Source organism: Porites lutea, chromosome 9 (genome assembly GCF_958299795.1).
Source record: "Porites lutea chromosome 9, jaPorLute2.1, whole genome shotgun sequence".
NCBI classification, from domain to species: Eukaryota; Metazoa; Cnidaria; class Anthozoa; order Scleractinia; family Poritidae; genus Porites; species Porites lutea.
In genome coordinates, this window is record NC_133209.1 from 2,412,698 (window position 1) to 2,430,000 (window position 17,303).

Genomic DNA, 17,303 nt, shown 5'->3' on the forward strand with positions numbered 1-17,303 from the left:
CACAGGAAAGTTACCGATATTTTGCTTTTGTTATAGTACATGTATAATTTAATCATATAACTATTATTTACAATGAAAAGCAAACTAACCATGAACTGTTGATTTTCCTTAATTGAGTATCATTTTGTCTATATAAACAATGCTTTGTTAGTGACTGTTTTGCAAATTGGGTGTAAGAGAAAATAATTTATCTAGGGAATAGAGCAAAACAAATGTAAATACAATTTAATAAACTGAAAATTTTAACCAAACATTAATATTACTGTAAAAGTGTTCTGTTGTAAAACTTAGTTTGTGATAGCATATTATTTTTGTGACGAGCAGCACATCTAGTATTTAAGGCTGTTTTTGTTGCTGAGACTTCTGTAGGTTTATCTTTGTGTACTGATACGAAATTGAGAATATAAATAAAATGCCATTAACCAGCTTTGAATTATTAATTATGCCATTTTGGATCATAAATTCTCCATGGCAGATAACCAATAATACTTCAAACCACAAGCAGCCCATGCTTACATCAAGCGGAAAGGGTATGATGAAACAACCATTCTTAACTTAGGCGCGTTGGACAGTGTCGAACTTTACCTTTACATAAAGCAGTATTGTATTACAGGAGGCCATAACTGAAAATATGAGCTGTGTGAGAGATAAAATATCGAGGTTTGAAAACTCAAACATAAAAGAGGAATATTTTAAAATTATTTCAATTTTGTCCAAATTACAATACAATAACAAGGCTCACCTTTTTTTTCTATTCTTGTGAGTTTAGTGTAAACTCATCATTTTAAGCTTTCTTGCAGAAGGGTATCAGTAGTATGCAAGAAAACCACAAAAGATGAGTTTAGACCAAAACAAACAAGACTACACTCCAGGGAACAGGCAAAAGTCCTTTTCTTGTTACCAGCCTAGGCATACCTGGATAAAATAACTACTGGACAGAATTCAACCCTTTGTTAAAAAAACACCTCTTACCCAAATTTGGAGGGCAAGTTTATCATTGAAACAAACAACAAAACATCATCATTTTCTACTTCCATTCATATTTTGAACTTTAATGACCATTTCCCTGCAAAAACTCCTAGTATAAACTACTAATTACATGGATTAGAATATATAAATACAGTGAATGTACTTTCACAGGCAAGTAGAAACCAATGGCCTCCCTGCAACGTGGGTGGATAAGAGACAGAGTGCAATTTTTTGTACAACTTGAATGTCACCATTAATGGTATATAAAGTCTACTCTTATCCTGAGTAAAGAAAAGTAGTGGTACTTTGACAAGTTATAAGAAATTGCAAAAAATACCACTCACAAGTTTGAACCGAAGGAATATCGCAATGAAGTGGAAATGACATTACATAAACTGAGTTATCTAGAGTAACAAGTGTAAACATTGGCTACCCAAATAACTTTGTATATGGTGAGCTGCTGGGAATGTATTGCTATCACAAAGTTTTGGAATGGAGCTCACATCACTCTGGGCAAAACCATTTTTTGACCACTTGTTTACTACTCTTCTGCATAATGGAGCTACAAAGTAGATAGAGCTTGAGCAACAAAAGACAAATTAATTTAAAGTGATCTGAATACAAAATCTCATTACAGGAAGTGAAGATCTAGTTATGAATACAGTCAACAAACTATGATACATTGATGACAACATTTACATCGACATGTAAGTAAAAGGGAATGAGTAAATGTTGCACCACAGAAAAAGATTACACTTTAACAAGAATAAGTAATACAAAAGCATTGTTGCATGCACAATGAACTGTAGCATTGGAAGAGCAATCCCATTGGTTTATACTTAAAATGAATTTACACTTCTGTGATATGATAATATATATGCCTCTTTCTATCGTAATAAGGTTAAATCTAAAAAGAATATTAAAAAGTTCAAGTGGGTTTGTGGTTAGAACTTGGCATGGCAAGCATCCATGTTCCTGTTGAACTGTAAAGTTTAAATTCCAAACATCTCTACAATATTAGCCCGAGAAAACAGCCACTATTTTGCAATGGTAAAACTGGTTTCCCTGCGAAATGAGCTCTGAAAAATGTGCACAGACATTCCATACTGATGAAGCATCACTACCTAGATCTGGCTAGTGCTTCTGATTGGTCAGAACAAATTTCCCCTAGGTACAACCAATCAGAAGCACTACCTAGATCTGGGTAGTGACCCATCATCAGTATGGAATTTCTGTGCTAGTTCCAGATGTCATTCCACAGGGACACCACTGGTGGCATGGCCAAATGTCAGCTGTTTTCTCAGGCTATACAACATCCATCATCATGCCATTAGTTTTCAATAACTTGACAAAAACTAACTGCTAGTTTCAACCAGTGATATAACTTATTTTGAGGAAACTTTACTTTGGCCTTTCTTTGACAGTACAGTACAAAATGCTCATTCAGAAAAAAAAACAAGCCAGAGCTTTCTTAGAAATTTTCTAGCCCATATAATACAAATTATGAATAAATTTTATGGAACAAAAAAAAGATGTTTTGTTTTGAAAATTAGTGTCAAGGTGATGGACATAAAAAGAAAACTAAAAAAAGTATATGTGAAATACGATTTTCTTAAGTTCTCATATTTTCTTAAAAATTATACACTGCAACAGGGATGCTAACAAAATGTGAAATAAAAATCTTGATGATACAGGGTTAAAATACACACTTCACATGTATCAGGAAGAATTGTTGTTGCTGTTAGATGTAGGTCCACTGTAGGCCTGTCCGCCATTTACATATGAAGTCCCTAGCCCATAAAGGTGTCCACAGTATTTTGCATCATCTATATTGTCTTCAAAAAACATCTACGGAATGGAAACAACAATAATATTATTAATATTATGCCAACTTAGCATGAACCCAGTGATTTTGTTACCTCTGCGTCCGCATCCCTGACACATAAAAATCCCCAAAGACGCAAAATAATTCATGGCATGCGTCCCATAGGATGCAGTGAATGATCAATCAATTTGAAGATTTTTTGGTAGAATATCCTCTTGGTGTGATGACTGTGGCTGTTGTTTAAAGACGCATAATTATTTATTTTAGTCTTTTTTGTGCTTTAAATAAAAAGAAGGACTATATTTTAAATTCAGTAAACTGTAATAAAGAGTTTTGGAGTCTGTCTCCAGATTAACTGTCTGGTTACAGAAAGGCCCAAGCTTGTTTTTGTTTTTGTTTTTTTGCTGTTTTTTTTTTAACTGGGATGCATTGGTTGTGGATAGGGACTCATGATTTTTCACAAGATGAGTCCCAGGACTCACCATAACTATTTGTAAGAAAATAACTGTGATCTTCAGATGAAACTAAACCTCTGTTAAAGTCCTTCTGCGAGCCAGTGCTGAAATCCTTGCTTTGGGCCTCCTGTTGTCTATCAGAATTTGAGTACGAGCAATGTTTGGCCCAATAGAAAAGCCATTGTTCAATTGGCCAATCAGGTTGTGGGGAAATTCAAAAACGCACTTTCAATAATTCAATAGTTTTAAAAGGTTTTCATGTTTTGTTAAAAGAAATGCAAATCATAAGATCTCTTTAATATAATCATTATCTCTGGATCTTTACGACTAAACATGATCTACTACAATCAATTAGACCTTAAACAAAGTGCTTTGGGGATTGACATTTGTTTTCCGTCGTTTCAGTGAGGTATGTTTGATAATTTAATTTGAGGACTGTAGTAATATATTTCAAAAATGTCTTGTAAAAATCCTGTTTTGTTTGAAGAAACAATCAAGTGCATTGTGAGGACAAATTGAAAAATGATTTAATAATATCATATTACTCACTAAAAAAAAACAGGTAAAATGGATGCATACCTCTCTCATTCTAAAAAATGCATTTCCTGTTAAAAGACTATCACTTCCGGCTTGATGCTGGGGTCCTACTCTTTCAAGCTTCAAATAAATTTAACAGAGAAAGTTTGTTAACGGTTACATAACATTTACTTTACTTCTTTTGCTTTTGTTATTTTGTGTTTGTTTCATGATTAACTCCATAATTAATCAAATAATAATCAAGACAATTGGCATCTGCCTAGATTCATCAAATGATTTATTTATTTGGATTCTTACCTCCAGTAGTTCAGCCACCTCCTGTAGACCACCTTTAAGACTTTTGCAACTTTTCATTAAGTACTTTACGTCATAAATATTTGGAAAATATAGCTTAAGGAGATCAAAGAATTCTGATTCCTCACTAGGCAGGTTTTGTGCTGTCAGGACTTTCAAAAGGTAAGCAAAATCATAACCACTAGAAAACAAAAGAAAAGAATTAACTGACATTAGAAAAAGTGTCTGTATAACTACATGTAAGTCTTGTAGGAGAATATTAATAGGCTGCTGCGCTTCAGTAGCAACAACTAAGCAATATATGGTAACCAAGGTGTGGTCAGGACACAACAAAGTTTTTGTCAAATAGCCTAAGGCTAGCAGAGTAAACCATCGGGCTAGTAAATAATATCAGCTGTCGAACATGCAAGCAATGTTGGCTGAGATAAAGAAAATATTGTTAAAAAGGGGCCTGGTAGGCCTGCATGACTGCTCCAGGCTGGTAAGAGAAAATTCATCAACCTTCAACCAATTCTCCTTAGTTATTAGAAGCATAAAACATGCATGAAGAACAGTACAGGACAAGAATGGAGAAGATGCTTGACGGAAAGGAACTGTCAAACAGTATCACAAACACCTGTGAAATGATAACCATTTTACATCTTCATTAAGTACAAGTCCTGATGTTATAAGCAGCTCTGCAAAGTCACCAACATCAATTCCTTCTTCTTCATGTCTTTTAAACTGAATCCCTGCTCGATTGAGTAAATCTATTGAATCTTGGGCATACATATCTTCCCTGTAAAGTATGAAAAAAAAGTTATAAATACTTTGTTTAACTAATGGGAGATTTCTATCACATGTTCCACTTAAAATCACAATTCAACAATCCACATCAAACATAAACCCCAACTTCCAGAAGGCAAAACCTACAGGTTGGTTATACACAGGACCCAAAAGATTAACTACGAGCTAACAAAAAACAAATCCAGCAAGAAGTCACAGCAGACCTCTGGATAGCAATTTACACAAGCTGACCATCTGCAAATAAGCCAAGTGGCTCATCAGGCGAGAGTTTTTACCCAATTCCTTTCGGAAATTTTTCTATTCTCCCTCGACCAGATGGTAGTCCCTCACAGTCACTGGTATATACAGCTGTTTGGAGTGAGGCACTGTGAGAGTAAAAACTCAACACAATGACTTTGGCAGGGCATGAATTGCAACCTCTTCTTACCAACTGGAAAGCACTAACCACTGGGCCACTACCCACACAGAGGGGCACCACAGTAAATGGCATTTACCATGGTAACTACTGTAGCTGTATAGAGTGTCGTACAGGAAGGGTCGCTGGCACAGTTCACAGACCAAAAAACTAACTAAGCACTAACCACTGATATCAAAATTTTATTTCAGCTTTCGGGTCATGATAATCAGTATGTTAAGTACCATTCTTTATCTTGTTCTTAGATGAAGAAAAAAGTGGCAAAAGAGTGCAAAAAAACGGTTAAAGGAAAAGGAAAAGAAAGACTGCACATAGCAACTTACAGACCCTCATCAATCTCATTACATGTTTTCATAGTCATTATTTATCTTCCAGAGGTCTCGAAACTGAACATCCCAACAAAAACAAGAAACAAAATCTCAAATATTAATAATTAATTCAAGCTCTTCTCGGGGCATCCTCAACCTTTTGGTCACAGAACACACAAAAAAAATTTATTGAATTCAGCTAACCACATATCGCAGACATACACCTATACAACCCTCTGTATATGCAGCACAACAGTATATTAATTTAAACAAACTTACGTTAAATTAAACTTGAAGTTGAACTGACATGTAGCTCCAACAGGCGCCTGCTGGCCTTTCTCATTATAAAAGGATAAACCAAGTTGTATGATCTTTAGTAAGTCTACATTACACCTAAGCAATTGATACTGGTATTCTGATGTGCTGCGGAACTCTCCTATTGGTCGAGCTACTACACCAGGAAATTCTGTGTCCTGAGAAAAAGAATAGGAAGTTTTTGACAAATGTGATAAGTCATCTGTTTGTTGAGTGACAGAACACTAAATAAAACTTGTGTAAGTCATGAAAGCTGGGAGCAATGTTATGATACCTGGCCTTAGGTACTAACATATCTCGCGACAGCTCATAGACACTCCTCACAGGTTCAACACTTGTCAAAAGAGAAGATTCCTTTATTTTCTCTCAGTGATTTTGACACAAATGAGAGGGGGGGGGGGGGGGCAGTATCCTACAGTCTAACCCAAAGCTTTGCATAAAGCATACTAGAGATTTTCCAGCAACATTGCTGTTTCTGTAACGACACATTTATAGTATATGTTTTCTTCAATGAAAAAAAAAAAATTTTAATAACTTTAAAACTTGTAAGATTTCTGCACAACCCATACATTCATTGTGTCTGAGGCAATCCCATTTTCACACGTATCACTTAATATGAATAAAGACGACAAATGTATGAAAACCTGAAGCTAAACTTTACGAGGCTGTGCACAAATCTTACCATGAAAATACCGTATATTGAACTCACCATAGCCACATAAGGATAGTTTTCTATTATATCACGAATTTTAGCGAACTCTTCCTCCATGTTATTTTTCCAGACATCCCTGATGTTAAAATTCGTTACGTTGGAAGGCATTTTGTCTTGCAATAACAGTCCCAAGATCGGAGCCAACCAACACACAGCTGTATGGACTTTTATACTCCTTGGATTAGCTGCTTATATTTTCTGTGCATACGTAGATCCACTTTCTGCCCTTGCAGGATAAACCCTGCTACCGGGAAATACTATCTAAAGAAAGGAAAATCAAGATCGTCTAGGTGTAGGTCGTGCCATTAGCTATGCTCAACAATTTAAGCTTAAAAAGACGACTCACATGTTCATAAACAGAGAAGTCAAAATCTAGCTTTTAAAGTTAAATTTTAGACAATAAATTCTCACCTTTCCCTCCTCGACCGCTTCCTTTTCGATCTTAGTTTCCAAATGTGTAAAAGGTTGAAGTTATGTCCCTGAATCATCAAAAGTAAACGACCAAATTTCTATCTTAATCTTTCAATATGGCGGCCGCGCATAAGTCACCAAAACAACGCGCACACCTTTCAGGTGAAAACCGCATTAGCATTTTCCATAGGCCCGCAGCCGCGTTATTTTTTCCCGCCGAACAAACGTTAAGAAGCATTTCCGACGTCAACAAAACCGTGGTAAACCCCCCCGAGGGGGGGAGGGGGGGGGGTACTCCCTAATATGGGCTATATAGGTATGTGCAGCCCCAAAGGGGTAGGGTTTTTCAGCCGTTTTGGTCATAAATTGGGTATCGATTTTGGCTATTTTGCCGCCGTTTTGGTCATAAATAGGGTAACGATTTTTGCACTGTAGTCTTGAATCCACATTTTTAGAAGAAGCTACTTCCTTATCATGTCCCCCTCCTTCCATCCGCGCTTTGTCTTCCTCTCCACCGGCTGCTTTGTAGGCTGGAAAATACAAGCAACAAAAGCCCTTCACAAATTATGTTTACGGTTTTGTGTACGTGCCGCATAAATAGGGGTATCAAATTTTTGGTTAGGTCATAAATAGGGTAGGGAAAATCGCAGATTTTGGTCATAAATAGGGTAAGGGTTTTGGGAAGCGGGCCGCACACGCCTACCCAATCTTTCTGCGAGTACCCCCCCCCCCCCCGGGGGGTAAAACGTGGGTTAAGTTTGCCGTGGTAATCAAACTTTACGAATAATTTAGTTGAAATTTCAACTGGTATGTTAGTCCTGATAATTTAGTAAAGGTATATAGCGGTTTTTTTTTTTCACTTTGACCTTTATAGATTCCATTTTACAGTTCAGCTGCATCCCCGCACTGTTCGATTACATGCCAGGAATAGCACATATTTTTTGGGGAAATATCTTTCCTAAATTGCTTTAACATTTCCCTGTAATTTTCCCCTTTTTTAAAAGGTGAAAGTAAAAAGTTAAAACGTGAATTCTGCCATATCACTGACATCGATCATTCTCTCAACAGCGCGAAAGAAAGCCGAAAAAAAGCAACATTTTTGAGGTTTCATGTTGGTGTCAAATATTAAAAGAAACCTGATTGGCTCTCTTGCCTTGGTATCGAAAAAACCAGCTATTTACCAAGTCAAATGTCAGGGGCGGTTTCTTCTTCCTTTCGACGTACTATGGATATTTTCCATGGCAAATTTATCTCGGGGATGTCCGGTCACACACACCACCAGACTCGTACCCAGTCGTTATTTATGTGGTTTCGGGATGAGAGAAGATTGGAGGTTAGGTTGAGGCGCGCGGGTAGCGCGGGCTATTAACGCGGGCTAACCTTAAGGGCTAACCCTAGCTATTTTTCCTTCGTCCCTTCCCATGACACCCCGCGCGCGCCTCAACCTAACCCCCAATCTTCTCTCACCCCGAAAACACATAGCGACTGGGTACGAGTCTAGCACACCACGCGGTCAAGACTTTTAAAGACGGGTTGACGAGAGTGGGGGGAGGGAAGAGCGGATGGTGAGAGTTCTTAATGTACCTAGATCTCCCTCGGATACGAGATTAGGGAGTTCTAAAAGGGCAGGTAACGGGATAAGATGGGAGAAATTACGCAGCAATGCGGAAATATCTCGCAATCGACAAAGAAGTCAAGAAAAAAGGGGCAGGAGTAGGGAATGCAAGGTCCGGGGGGGACAGGTCGTTTGGATCTCCCCTGCAGTAGGTAGTTAGTCTCTGACACCAAGACCCTTTTTTACGGAACCTTCAGGGCCCAATTGTTCGAAGGCCGATTAATCCTAACCCAGAGTTAAATTTTAACCTGGGTTTTTTTTTCTTTTATTCAAAAGCATTTCAGCCCGGATAACTCTTCTTTTTAGAGCATCCAATCATCAAATTGTGGGGAAAAGGTATAAAATTGAATTTGCTTTTTAAGCTTTCCTATCTCAAATCAAATTTCGCACTGACCCTGGGTTAACTTAACAATGCTTTGAACTGACCCGGCCCTGTATAGGAACTGCAAGTAGCAGACGATTGAGATCCGACCAAAAGGAGTACTTATAGAACGGGTTGAAGGTTACTTTCTATGTATTAAGTAGGTGACTAGGTGAAATGTTATGAAATTATTTTTTAACCTTGATGGGTTAGCAATATAATATATACTGAATTAAGTGCTTCATTTATAGGGTTGAAATAAGACTGATGCAGCATTCTGGCTCATTGTAGTTTGTGTTTTCTGTGTCAGAAGACCATAGACTGACTCTATTACAAGAGTCATGAGTCAACCGAAGTTCTTCCACGTCGACAAAATGAGAGCGCTGCTCTAGAGGAACTGAGGATGACCACGCGGTTACTATTCGCCGTTTGAAGAGTGTTTTATCTTCAAGCAAACTTGGCAAGTACCATTTATTTCAGTCGAATTATGTTGTAACTTGTTGTCATCGGATACATTTATAAAAGTATGCCGACCATTTCTGCCGCTTCCCCCTCGCTTCGACTTCGCTTTTTGCCGTAAAAGTGATTACTGACATTACTAGCCCCTCTGATTTCAGCTCAAGCAATCACGATCACTGCAGGGGCAATCCGAACATTTGTGTTTGACCCGAGAACGAACCTCTTTAAGGAGGAAAAAATCCTCAAATATTCCGTACGAAACGTGCGATTCATGATTCCGTATATGATGGGATTGAGAGCTGTACTAGCGAAGCCAAAACAGGTGTAGCTTACATAGACTGGTCGCTTGAGCTTCCAATCTCCGGTTATAAAATCGACCAAATCAATGACTAAGACGGGAGTCCAGCAGCTTAAAAAAGCTACCACCACAACTAGCAGGATGTTCGTCACTTTAACCTCCTCGACAGACAATCTCGGATTTTGTGGACCAAAGTTTAATTGTCGATTTAAAGGACGAATTCTTTGCCGAAAAACTACAAGATTATGTCGGCGGACCGCGATGAAAACTCTTGTATAACAGATTGTAATGAGGATTAAGGGAATAGCTATATAAACGAGAACCAAGTAAACTCCGTAGCCTTCATGCAACGATTCCGCATCATATGTGCAAAAGGCTTTTCCAGAGTGGAAAAAAAAGTCGTGCCCTGCAACAACATACGGAAGAGGCGCAAAGAGAGCCATGATCCACAGAATTGCGATTGTCACCTTTGTTGTCTTCACGTTGAAAATTTTTTGATACAACACGCGGGAACGAACAACTCGGAAATATCTGTTCAAAGCGGTGACGGCTAAAGTCTGCAAAGACACGGCGCACAAGAGAAGAATCCAGAGTCCTTGTAGCTGACAAATAAAGTTGTTAAACGGCCATTTTCCTGTGATAAGAGAAGCTACTGAAAACGGAATTCCCATTAATGACATTAAGAAGTCGGAAACAGCCAAAGATATAATGTACATGTTAGGAACAGTTCGTCGAAGATTCGGGTTTTTGATGACCGCGATTCCAAGCAAAAGATTTCCAGCAAATGAGACGAAGTTGATCAAAAACAAAAACCCAGATTCAATTGCTCGAGTAGCGTTGGAGCGGTATTTAAGCTCCCATGCAAAGTTTTCAATCGATGTCAAAGTTTGAATTAACATAGAGCCACTATAATTTGAAGTCTGAATTTGACATACCCCGGACATAACTTTTCAATTTACACTACCGAGGCGAGTCCTTGGAAAAACTTGGAATTTTGTAGTTATTCCCGATCAATTGCCCTGCTCCGCAAATGACCTTAGCCACGATTCACGGCTAGACTTTCTACCTCAGGTTGATGTTCTGCTGAAAAACAAAGGCTAGGTCCTTTATTACATACAAGAAATGTATATATTAAGAGTGACATCCGACGATGTTTGCATTTTGATTTTAATTTTTAGGCAACAGGATGTTTAAGTTTCTGTGGGACAATTTTATCAGTTAATAACTATCAATTTAGACGCGTATCTATACCATTAGCAATCACTCTGAAGAGGGGTGTTTTGAGGATTTTGTAAGTAGTTTCAGTAATTGTCACTTTCTCATCCGTTTCAATTCTTCAACAATACCTTTTTCGTCCTTACCAGCACAGGAAACTGCAAACTAAAGGCGTACCATAAATATCTGACAAAATTCACTTTGGGCAAATTTGAGCCGTTGTATATTGTATCTCAGCTGATCTCAGGGACTCAAATGATGATGAAGATGATGATGATGAAGATACTGACAGACTAAAATAAAAACCAGCTTTCAGCCCGAACATAAATCACCATTACTCATTGATCACAACATTCATCTAAAGGCCCATAGGAATAATGATACCACAGGGAAACAAAATCACAGAATCCGGCGGCTGGTGAAAACGTTTTTTATTTAGCTATTGTCTTGTAGGATGCAGCTGCGAGGTTCACTTAAGTTTTCAGCGAATACTTTCAGTTTTCAGTAAAATCAACCGTCATATTTACTTTCTGACTCGATTTCCGACGTCATTTTCATTTTAATCTCTTTTTTACTGCTTGTCAATTACAGAATTTGTCTTCAACTATAGTAAGAAAGGATAGATCGACTTCCTTATGTATTTTTTAAAAAGTGGACGTCAATTTTTAAAATAAAAGTTAATTTCTTCAAAATCGTGACGGAGTTCGAGACAGACTACGGCACACTGTAATAGTAATTCTTCCTACCAACGTAAACATATTAACAATGATATTAATTTATTAAAAATTACTGAATTTATCCTGGAGAAATAAGTTACTTTTTTGAATTATTTTGTCTTCCCTTCAATAGTATCACCACTGGTCTGATGATTGCGATGAACGTTCATTTCAAAATTTAGACTCGGATAGAAATTAATTAAAAAGGGCCATAACGTAAAAACTGCATGTGTTGTGTGCTATTGTATCCCTCGGTATCGTTCCCACCCCCTTCCCTCTCCCCCTCCCCCCTCCTCCCACAAATAACTTAAGCAGTATGAGAGGCCCGTTGGCGAGACGCGTTAGGGAATGATTCCATATAAATTATTTAAATTATTTTTTAATAAAATCTGATTTATTATAATTAAAATTATTTTAGTATTCTTACAACAATGATAAGAAGAGCATAGTTATACAGGATAACTGTGTCTGTTTTAGAAAAAATTGTCATCGATGTGGATGTCCTGCTGTTCAAAGGATAAAAAGACTAACAATAATGCTTTCAAAAAAGTTCAAAGAAAAATGCGGAAATTGCTACATCATGACCAAGATTAGTTAATATTAAAAACCGAGCTCCTTTGCAGAAGAAAGATTGCTATGTACACTTAAGATTCACTTTTTCCAGAACAATATTATTTTATACCTCCTCCTCATTATCATCATCATCATCATCTTTATTTAAAAACACGGTAAATACATCATGCATTAACAATTTAATATAAAGCTACAACTTAATACGAAACGATGTATACAGGTTAATCTTCTATAATTTGAAATATTGCTAACTATTAAAGAAAAGTAAACTAAATTAAAACCTGCTTTACATGAATGCCGTGTCGGAATTAATTAAGAATCGTCGGAAATTAGTCAGAGATGTTGCTTGCCTAACAGTTGAGGGTAGACTCTTCCAGAGGACTGCACCACTAAAGGCAAAGCTATTTTTGCAATGGTTAGTACGTGGCAATGGATTGCAAGCTTATTATCAGAATCGCGCAAATTGTAAGAAGTAATCACATCACTCCGCTGAATGAATTTCGAGGACAAATAATTCGGTGCGAGGCCGTTGTGTTATAGCCCGAAAATTTAAGTTGCGTAGTGCAAAGTAATTCTGGAGATAACTAGGCATACCGTTTTTGATGCATAGTTTTTTTAACAAGGAAAACGACGTGGGCTTCTCTACGCTTGGTCAAAGGCTCCCAACTTAAATTGGTAATGATTTCAACGATAGACAGCTCCTCCGCGGTAGAGGAATAACGGTTAATCATGGCTTGTCAGTGCTACTGGCGTTTGGTACACGATAGATTGCCCAGATCGTGGTACCATCCGTTACGGTATAGGGAGCAGGGCCGTTGGATTTACTAAGTAAGCTTACCCCAATGACGGCAGAAAGAAGAGAACGGCAACTTTGGGTGTGACAAACGCGACAGGGCTATTACTTGCGTGTTTTGTCGTGATATAATTACTTAACATTACCGTGTTCTGGTCTTTGGAAAAAAAGATCTGTTTGAAGGAAGGTAAAGTTTAGGGAATGTTTTTCAAACACTGAATTTTTGTCAGAGTGTCACACAAGGTTTTCCGTTTTCTTTCCTTTACTGTCCTAATATAATGTGTAAGTTCACTAGTGAGGAGGGGGATGGAGGGGGCTTATCAAACCCTTCAAACCAACCAAAAATGAGAGACTCTTTTTGGGAAGTACCAGCCAGCCGTTTCAACAGGATGAAGCAGTGCATATACTTCTTTCGAAAAGGAACTTCCTGCACCGCTGTGAATATTGCGCTCAAGAATAATATTAGTCTACTATATTGCCCTTCGGTTTGCTTATTTTTCCTCAGACTAGACTGGAGTTATTAATAGATGATAATACAGGAAGTTCTGATATACTTTTCGATTCTCACGCTCGACCTGATTAGAATAAGTAAAGGCCGTCTTTCTCTAAAGCTGAGTTGTGTTGTTATTTTTAGGACCATCATCTGCTCGCACTGGCCCATTTCCATAGTCCGAATTTGTTGACGTTGTACTAAAATTCCAACTTTTAAAAACCGCAAAAATCTTCAAGTATTCCGAACGAAAGGTTCGATTCATGACTCCGTATATGATGGGGTTGAGTGAAGTGCTGGCAAAGCCAAGACAGGTGTAGCTCACATAGACTGGTCGCTTTAGCTTCCAATCTCCGTTTACAAAATCGATCATATCAATGACTAAAACAGGTGTCCAGCAGGATAGAAAACCTATGACAACAACCAGCAGAATATATGTGACGTTTACTTCTTCAACCGAAAGGCAGCTGTTGTTCGAGGAGTTCCTTCCGCTCTTGCCATTAAAGCGAATTCGGGGGCGAAAGTTTAAGTTGTGTTTTCGCACTGCGATGAAAACTCTTGTATAACAAGTTAAAATGATGATTAAAGGAATGGCTATATAAACGAGAACCAAATAAGCTCCGTAGCCTTCATACAACGATTCCGCGTTATGAGCGCAAAATACTTTTCCTGCGTGAAAGAAAAACTCGTGGCCAGCAACAACATACGGAAGAGGCGCAAAGAGAGCCACGATCCACAGAATTGCAATTGTTATTTTTGTTGTCTTCATATTGAAAATTTTCTGATACAACCCGCGGGAACGAACAACTCGGAAATATCTGTTCACAGCGGTGACGGCTAGAGTCTGCAAAGACACAGCGCACATGAAAAGGATCCAGAATCCTTGAAACTGGCAAGTGAAATTATTGAACGGCCATTTTCCTGTGATGAGAGAAGCTACTGAAAACGGAATTCCCAACAATGACATTAAGAAGTCGGAAACAGCCAAAGATATAATGTACATGTTGGGAATAGTTCTTCGAAGATTCGGGTTTTTGAGGACCGCGATTCCAAGCAATAGATTTCCAACGAAGGAGACAAGGTTGATCATTAACAGGAAAAAGGATTCTACCATTTGAACCACAGTTGTTCGGCTTTTCAATTGCTGGGCGAAGACTTCGATTGTGGTTGCTGTCACGTTCATGATGCCAAGGCTTTCTTATGCCGACAACGGTATTCTTTGCCGAAATGTGAGGCAGACAGAAAGTGATATCGATATTGACCGGTTTTGAATAAATTTCAATTTTAGAGAGCCTGTTGAGTTCATAAAGCCTGACAAAAGTGGTTTAATTCGACCTTCCGCACTTTCTATATCATACGGTCAATTATTGACGGTTCGCTTGGCAGGTGACACGCAAGCCAAAATTACCTACAACGAAACTAAAACTGATAGGACGGACGAACTGACCAAATGCGAGGTATGAAGAAAATTGAAGGGAAACAAGGTCACGTGGGAAACTGTTATACAGTGGAACCCCGCTATAACGAACCTCGCTATAACGAAGACCCCGTTATAAAGAACAACATTTGAAAGCCCGGCAAATTTACAGTAAAATATGTTGAAACGAACCCCGCTATAACGAACCCCGCCATAACGAAATCCCCGCTATAACGAAAGATTTTGACGGTCCCAACGCACAATTTACCTCGCTATAACGAATATTTTGTCCTGTTGCTCGGTCGCAGTCAGTAACAACGACAGATTTGAGCGTAGAGTAGAATTCACAGCTTGCTTTATTCCGGTTTTCTCAACACGCGACAGAAGATAAAACGCTGTACAGATCAACAGTCAACAAATCCTTTGACAGCAACCTATCAGTCAACGGCTTATTATGTCATAGACATTGGCGTTATACAGTATTTCGACATCAATTAACTTCTGCTCTCTTCTTTGTCTCTTATTAATTCTATTAACTTCTTCACTTTCGAAGGCTTCTTGTGATAAAACAAATAAGTAGCCGGAATTTCTAGTCCAATGCCCTTGTTTCTCCGTTTACCAGTCACTTCCACTGAGATTTGTCCTCCGTGTTTTAAGAACAAGTGAAATACACGTGACAGTGTCAATGGCACATGAGATGATTACTACAGGAAACGACATCGATGATTTCCCTCGGATGTTACTGTTACTTCTGAATTTTAAAGTTTTAAATTGAAAATGTTCTTGAATTTTATGTCTCGATTGACAACCGTTGTACTTATAGTTTACAATATAAAATGAATAAAAGTAATGATTTCTACGTGTAGTATTGAATTTTTGGTAATTTTAAATTACCCCGCTATAACGAATATTTCTGTTGTTGACCGGATAATTCGTTATAACGGGGTCTTCGCTATAACGAAGACCCCGGTATAACGAACATTTTTTTCGGTACCGTGACACTTCGTTATAGCGGGGTTTCACTGTATTGTTATTTTATAATCAGGGCCATTTTCGTAATGAAACCCCCGCAGTGAACACAATTTTTTTTCGCCTAATAAGTAAAAGGACACAGAGACATGCCACTAAATATACTCTTAAATTGCCTTTTTCCTGCACAATTTCTTATATGGATAGACTTAAATCTTCGTAGAGCCTAAATGTGAGACAGCAACTTAATTATCAAAAGTTCTATATCATCATGCAGATGTATACGCGTCTGGAACGTTGTTGCTAATGAACTGAACCTGCGCATGAACGCCCTGAATGATTTTAAACAGGCAATAGTAGAGTATTAATTACTGTGAAAATCCCCGCATTTTTAAGTCTGTCAGTCTTAAATGTAATAAGTGTCGTAGTTTCGCCAGCCTGCCCCGTGTTGCTTTTAATTTTGTGATTATGTATCTTTACTGGGCTATTCTTATATTTTTAATTTTCTGGGCCCGCAGTAACTGGCGCACGCTAATGAGGAATCTCTGCCCCTTTTTCTTTGTTACTTTGTTTGATTACCTGCATGATTGAATGTATCAATTTTATATTATGTTGGCGAAGCTAATAAAATAAAATAAAATAAAGCAAAAAAATATTTTCTAATATTCTAGATAACTGACAAAAAAAACGCATTTTTCTCCGTGAAACATTACTCGCCGATACCCTATGGATTATGATAAAGTCTTTGTAATGACCCGAGTTTTTTTTCTGTCGTGTCTTTGCCGGTCGTGGCTTCGGTCTTCGGACAAAGATGTGTGACGACAAAGAAAAAACCTCTGGTACCCAGGTTAGCTCGCCTGCAAGTCGATCTACTATACAAAGCGGAGCTCTCCGGGTGTTCTTAACATGATTATGGGCCGCATACTTCACAGGGTCTACACACACGAGAAGTCACTTCTTGCGTGTGAAGCAGTATGCTTACTATTCCGGTCCATTTTGCCTCAAACAACCGGACTCATTGCTCTTCCACGGATCAGCCATGTTAGTCCGTCGGCAAGGAAACTGAATAAAGAGAGCAGACTGAGCAGAAATCAACAGTAAAGATCTTAGACAAAGAAATAAATGTAGAACTAACTGTGTACAAGGAAACCAAGTTCAAAGCTCACTCAATACGCAGGTATGCCACTTCAAAGCTAAATATTATCGTCCCATATAAAGAAATCTGGAATCTGGGAAACGTTTGCTTGTGGAATCAGGAATTCTTGGCCTTGGAATCCGAAACTGAAATACACTTCAAGCAGGGGCACCCAGCGTCTATTTTTGGAAAATATCTGTTCGGAAGACGATTTGAGATCTAGAATTTTCGGAAC

The 17,303-nt window shown here is 38.1% G+C and overlaps 3 protein-coding genes across 4 annotated transcripts; all 3 read right to left on the reverse strand.

The window, feature by feature from the left end:
• Positions 1-1,022: 1,022 nt before the first annotated feature.
• Positions 1,023-7,182, reverse strand: LOC140948326 (CCR4-NOT transcription complex subunit 7-like). 2 transcript variants are annotated; one of them, XM_073397555.1, is made up of 7 exons: positions 7,028-7,182; positions 6,614-6,877; positions 5,869-6,062; positions 4,697-4,858; positions 4,084-4,261; positions 3,829-3,906; positions 1,023-2,817 (listed from the first exon to the last, which is right to left on the reverse strand). In XM_073397555.1, the coding sequence occupies exons 2-7, from the start codon at positions 6,722-6,724 to the stop codon at positions 2,689-2,691; spliced, it is 852 nt and encodes a 283-aa protein (XP_073253656.1). In that variant the 5' UTR covers positions 6,725-6,877; positions 7,028-7,182; the 3' UTR covers positions 1,023-2,688. The 2 variants fall into 2 exon arrangements, with proteins under 2 accessions (XP_073253656.1, XP_073253657.1); XM_073397556.1 differs by having other exon boundaries at positions 6,614-6,873; positions 7,028-7,169.
• Positions 7,183-9,621: 2,439 nt separating this feature from the next.
• Positions 9,622-10,659, reverse strand: LOC140948123 (melatonin receptor type 1A-like). Its single transcript, XM_073397350.1, has one exon. The coding sequence runs from the start codon at positions 10,657-10,659 to the stop codon at positions 9,622-9,624; it is 1,038 nt and encodes a 345-aa protein (XP_073253451.1).
• A 2,780-nt stretch (positions 10,660-13,439) lies between these two features.
• Positions 13,440-14,823, reverse strand: LOC140948045 (melatonin receptor type 1A-like). Its single transcript, XM_073397263.1, has one exon. It carries the CDS (start codon positions 14,728-14,730, stop codon positions 13,663-13,665), a length of 1,068 nt encoding a protein of 355 aa, XP_073253364.1. The 5' UTR covers positions 14,731-14,823; the 3' UTR covers positions 13,440-13,662.
• Positions 14,824-17,303: the final 2,480 nt, after the last annotated feature.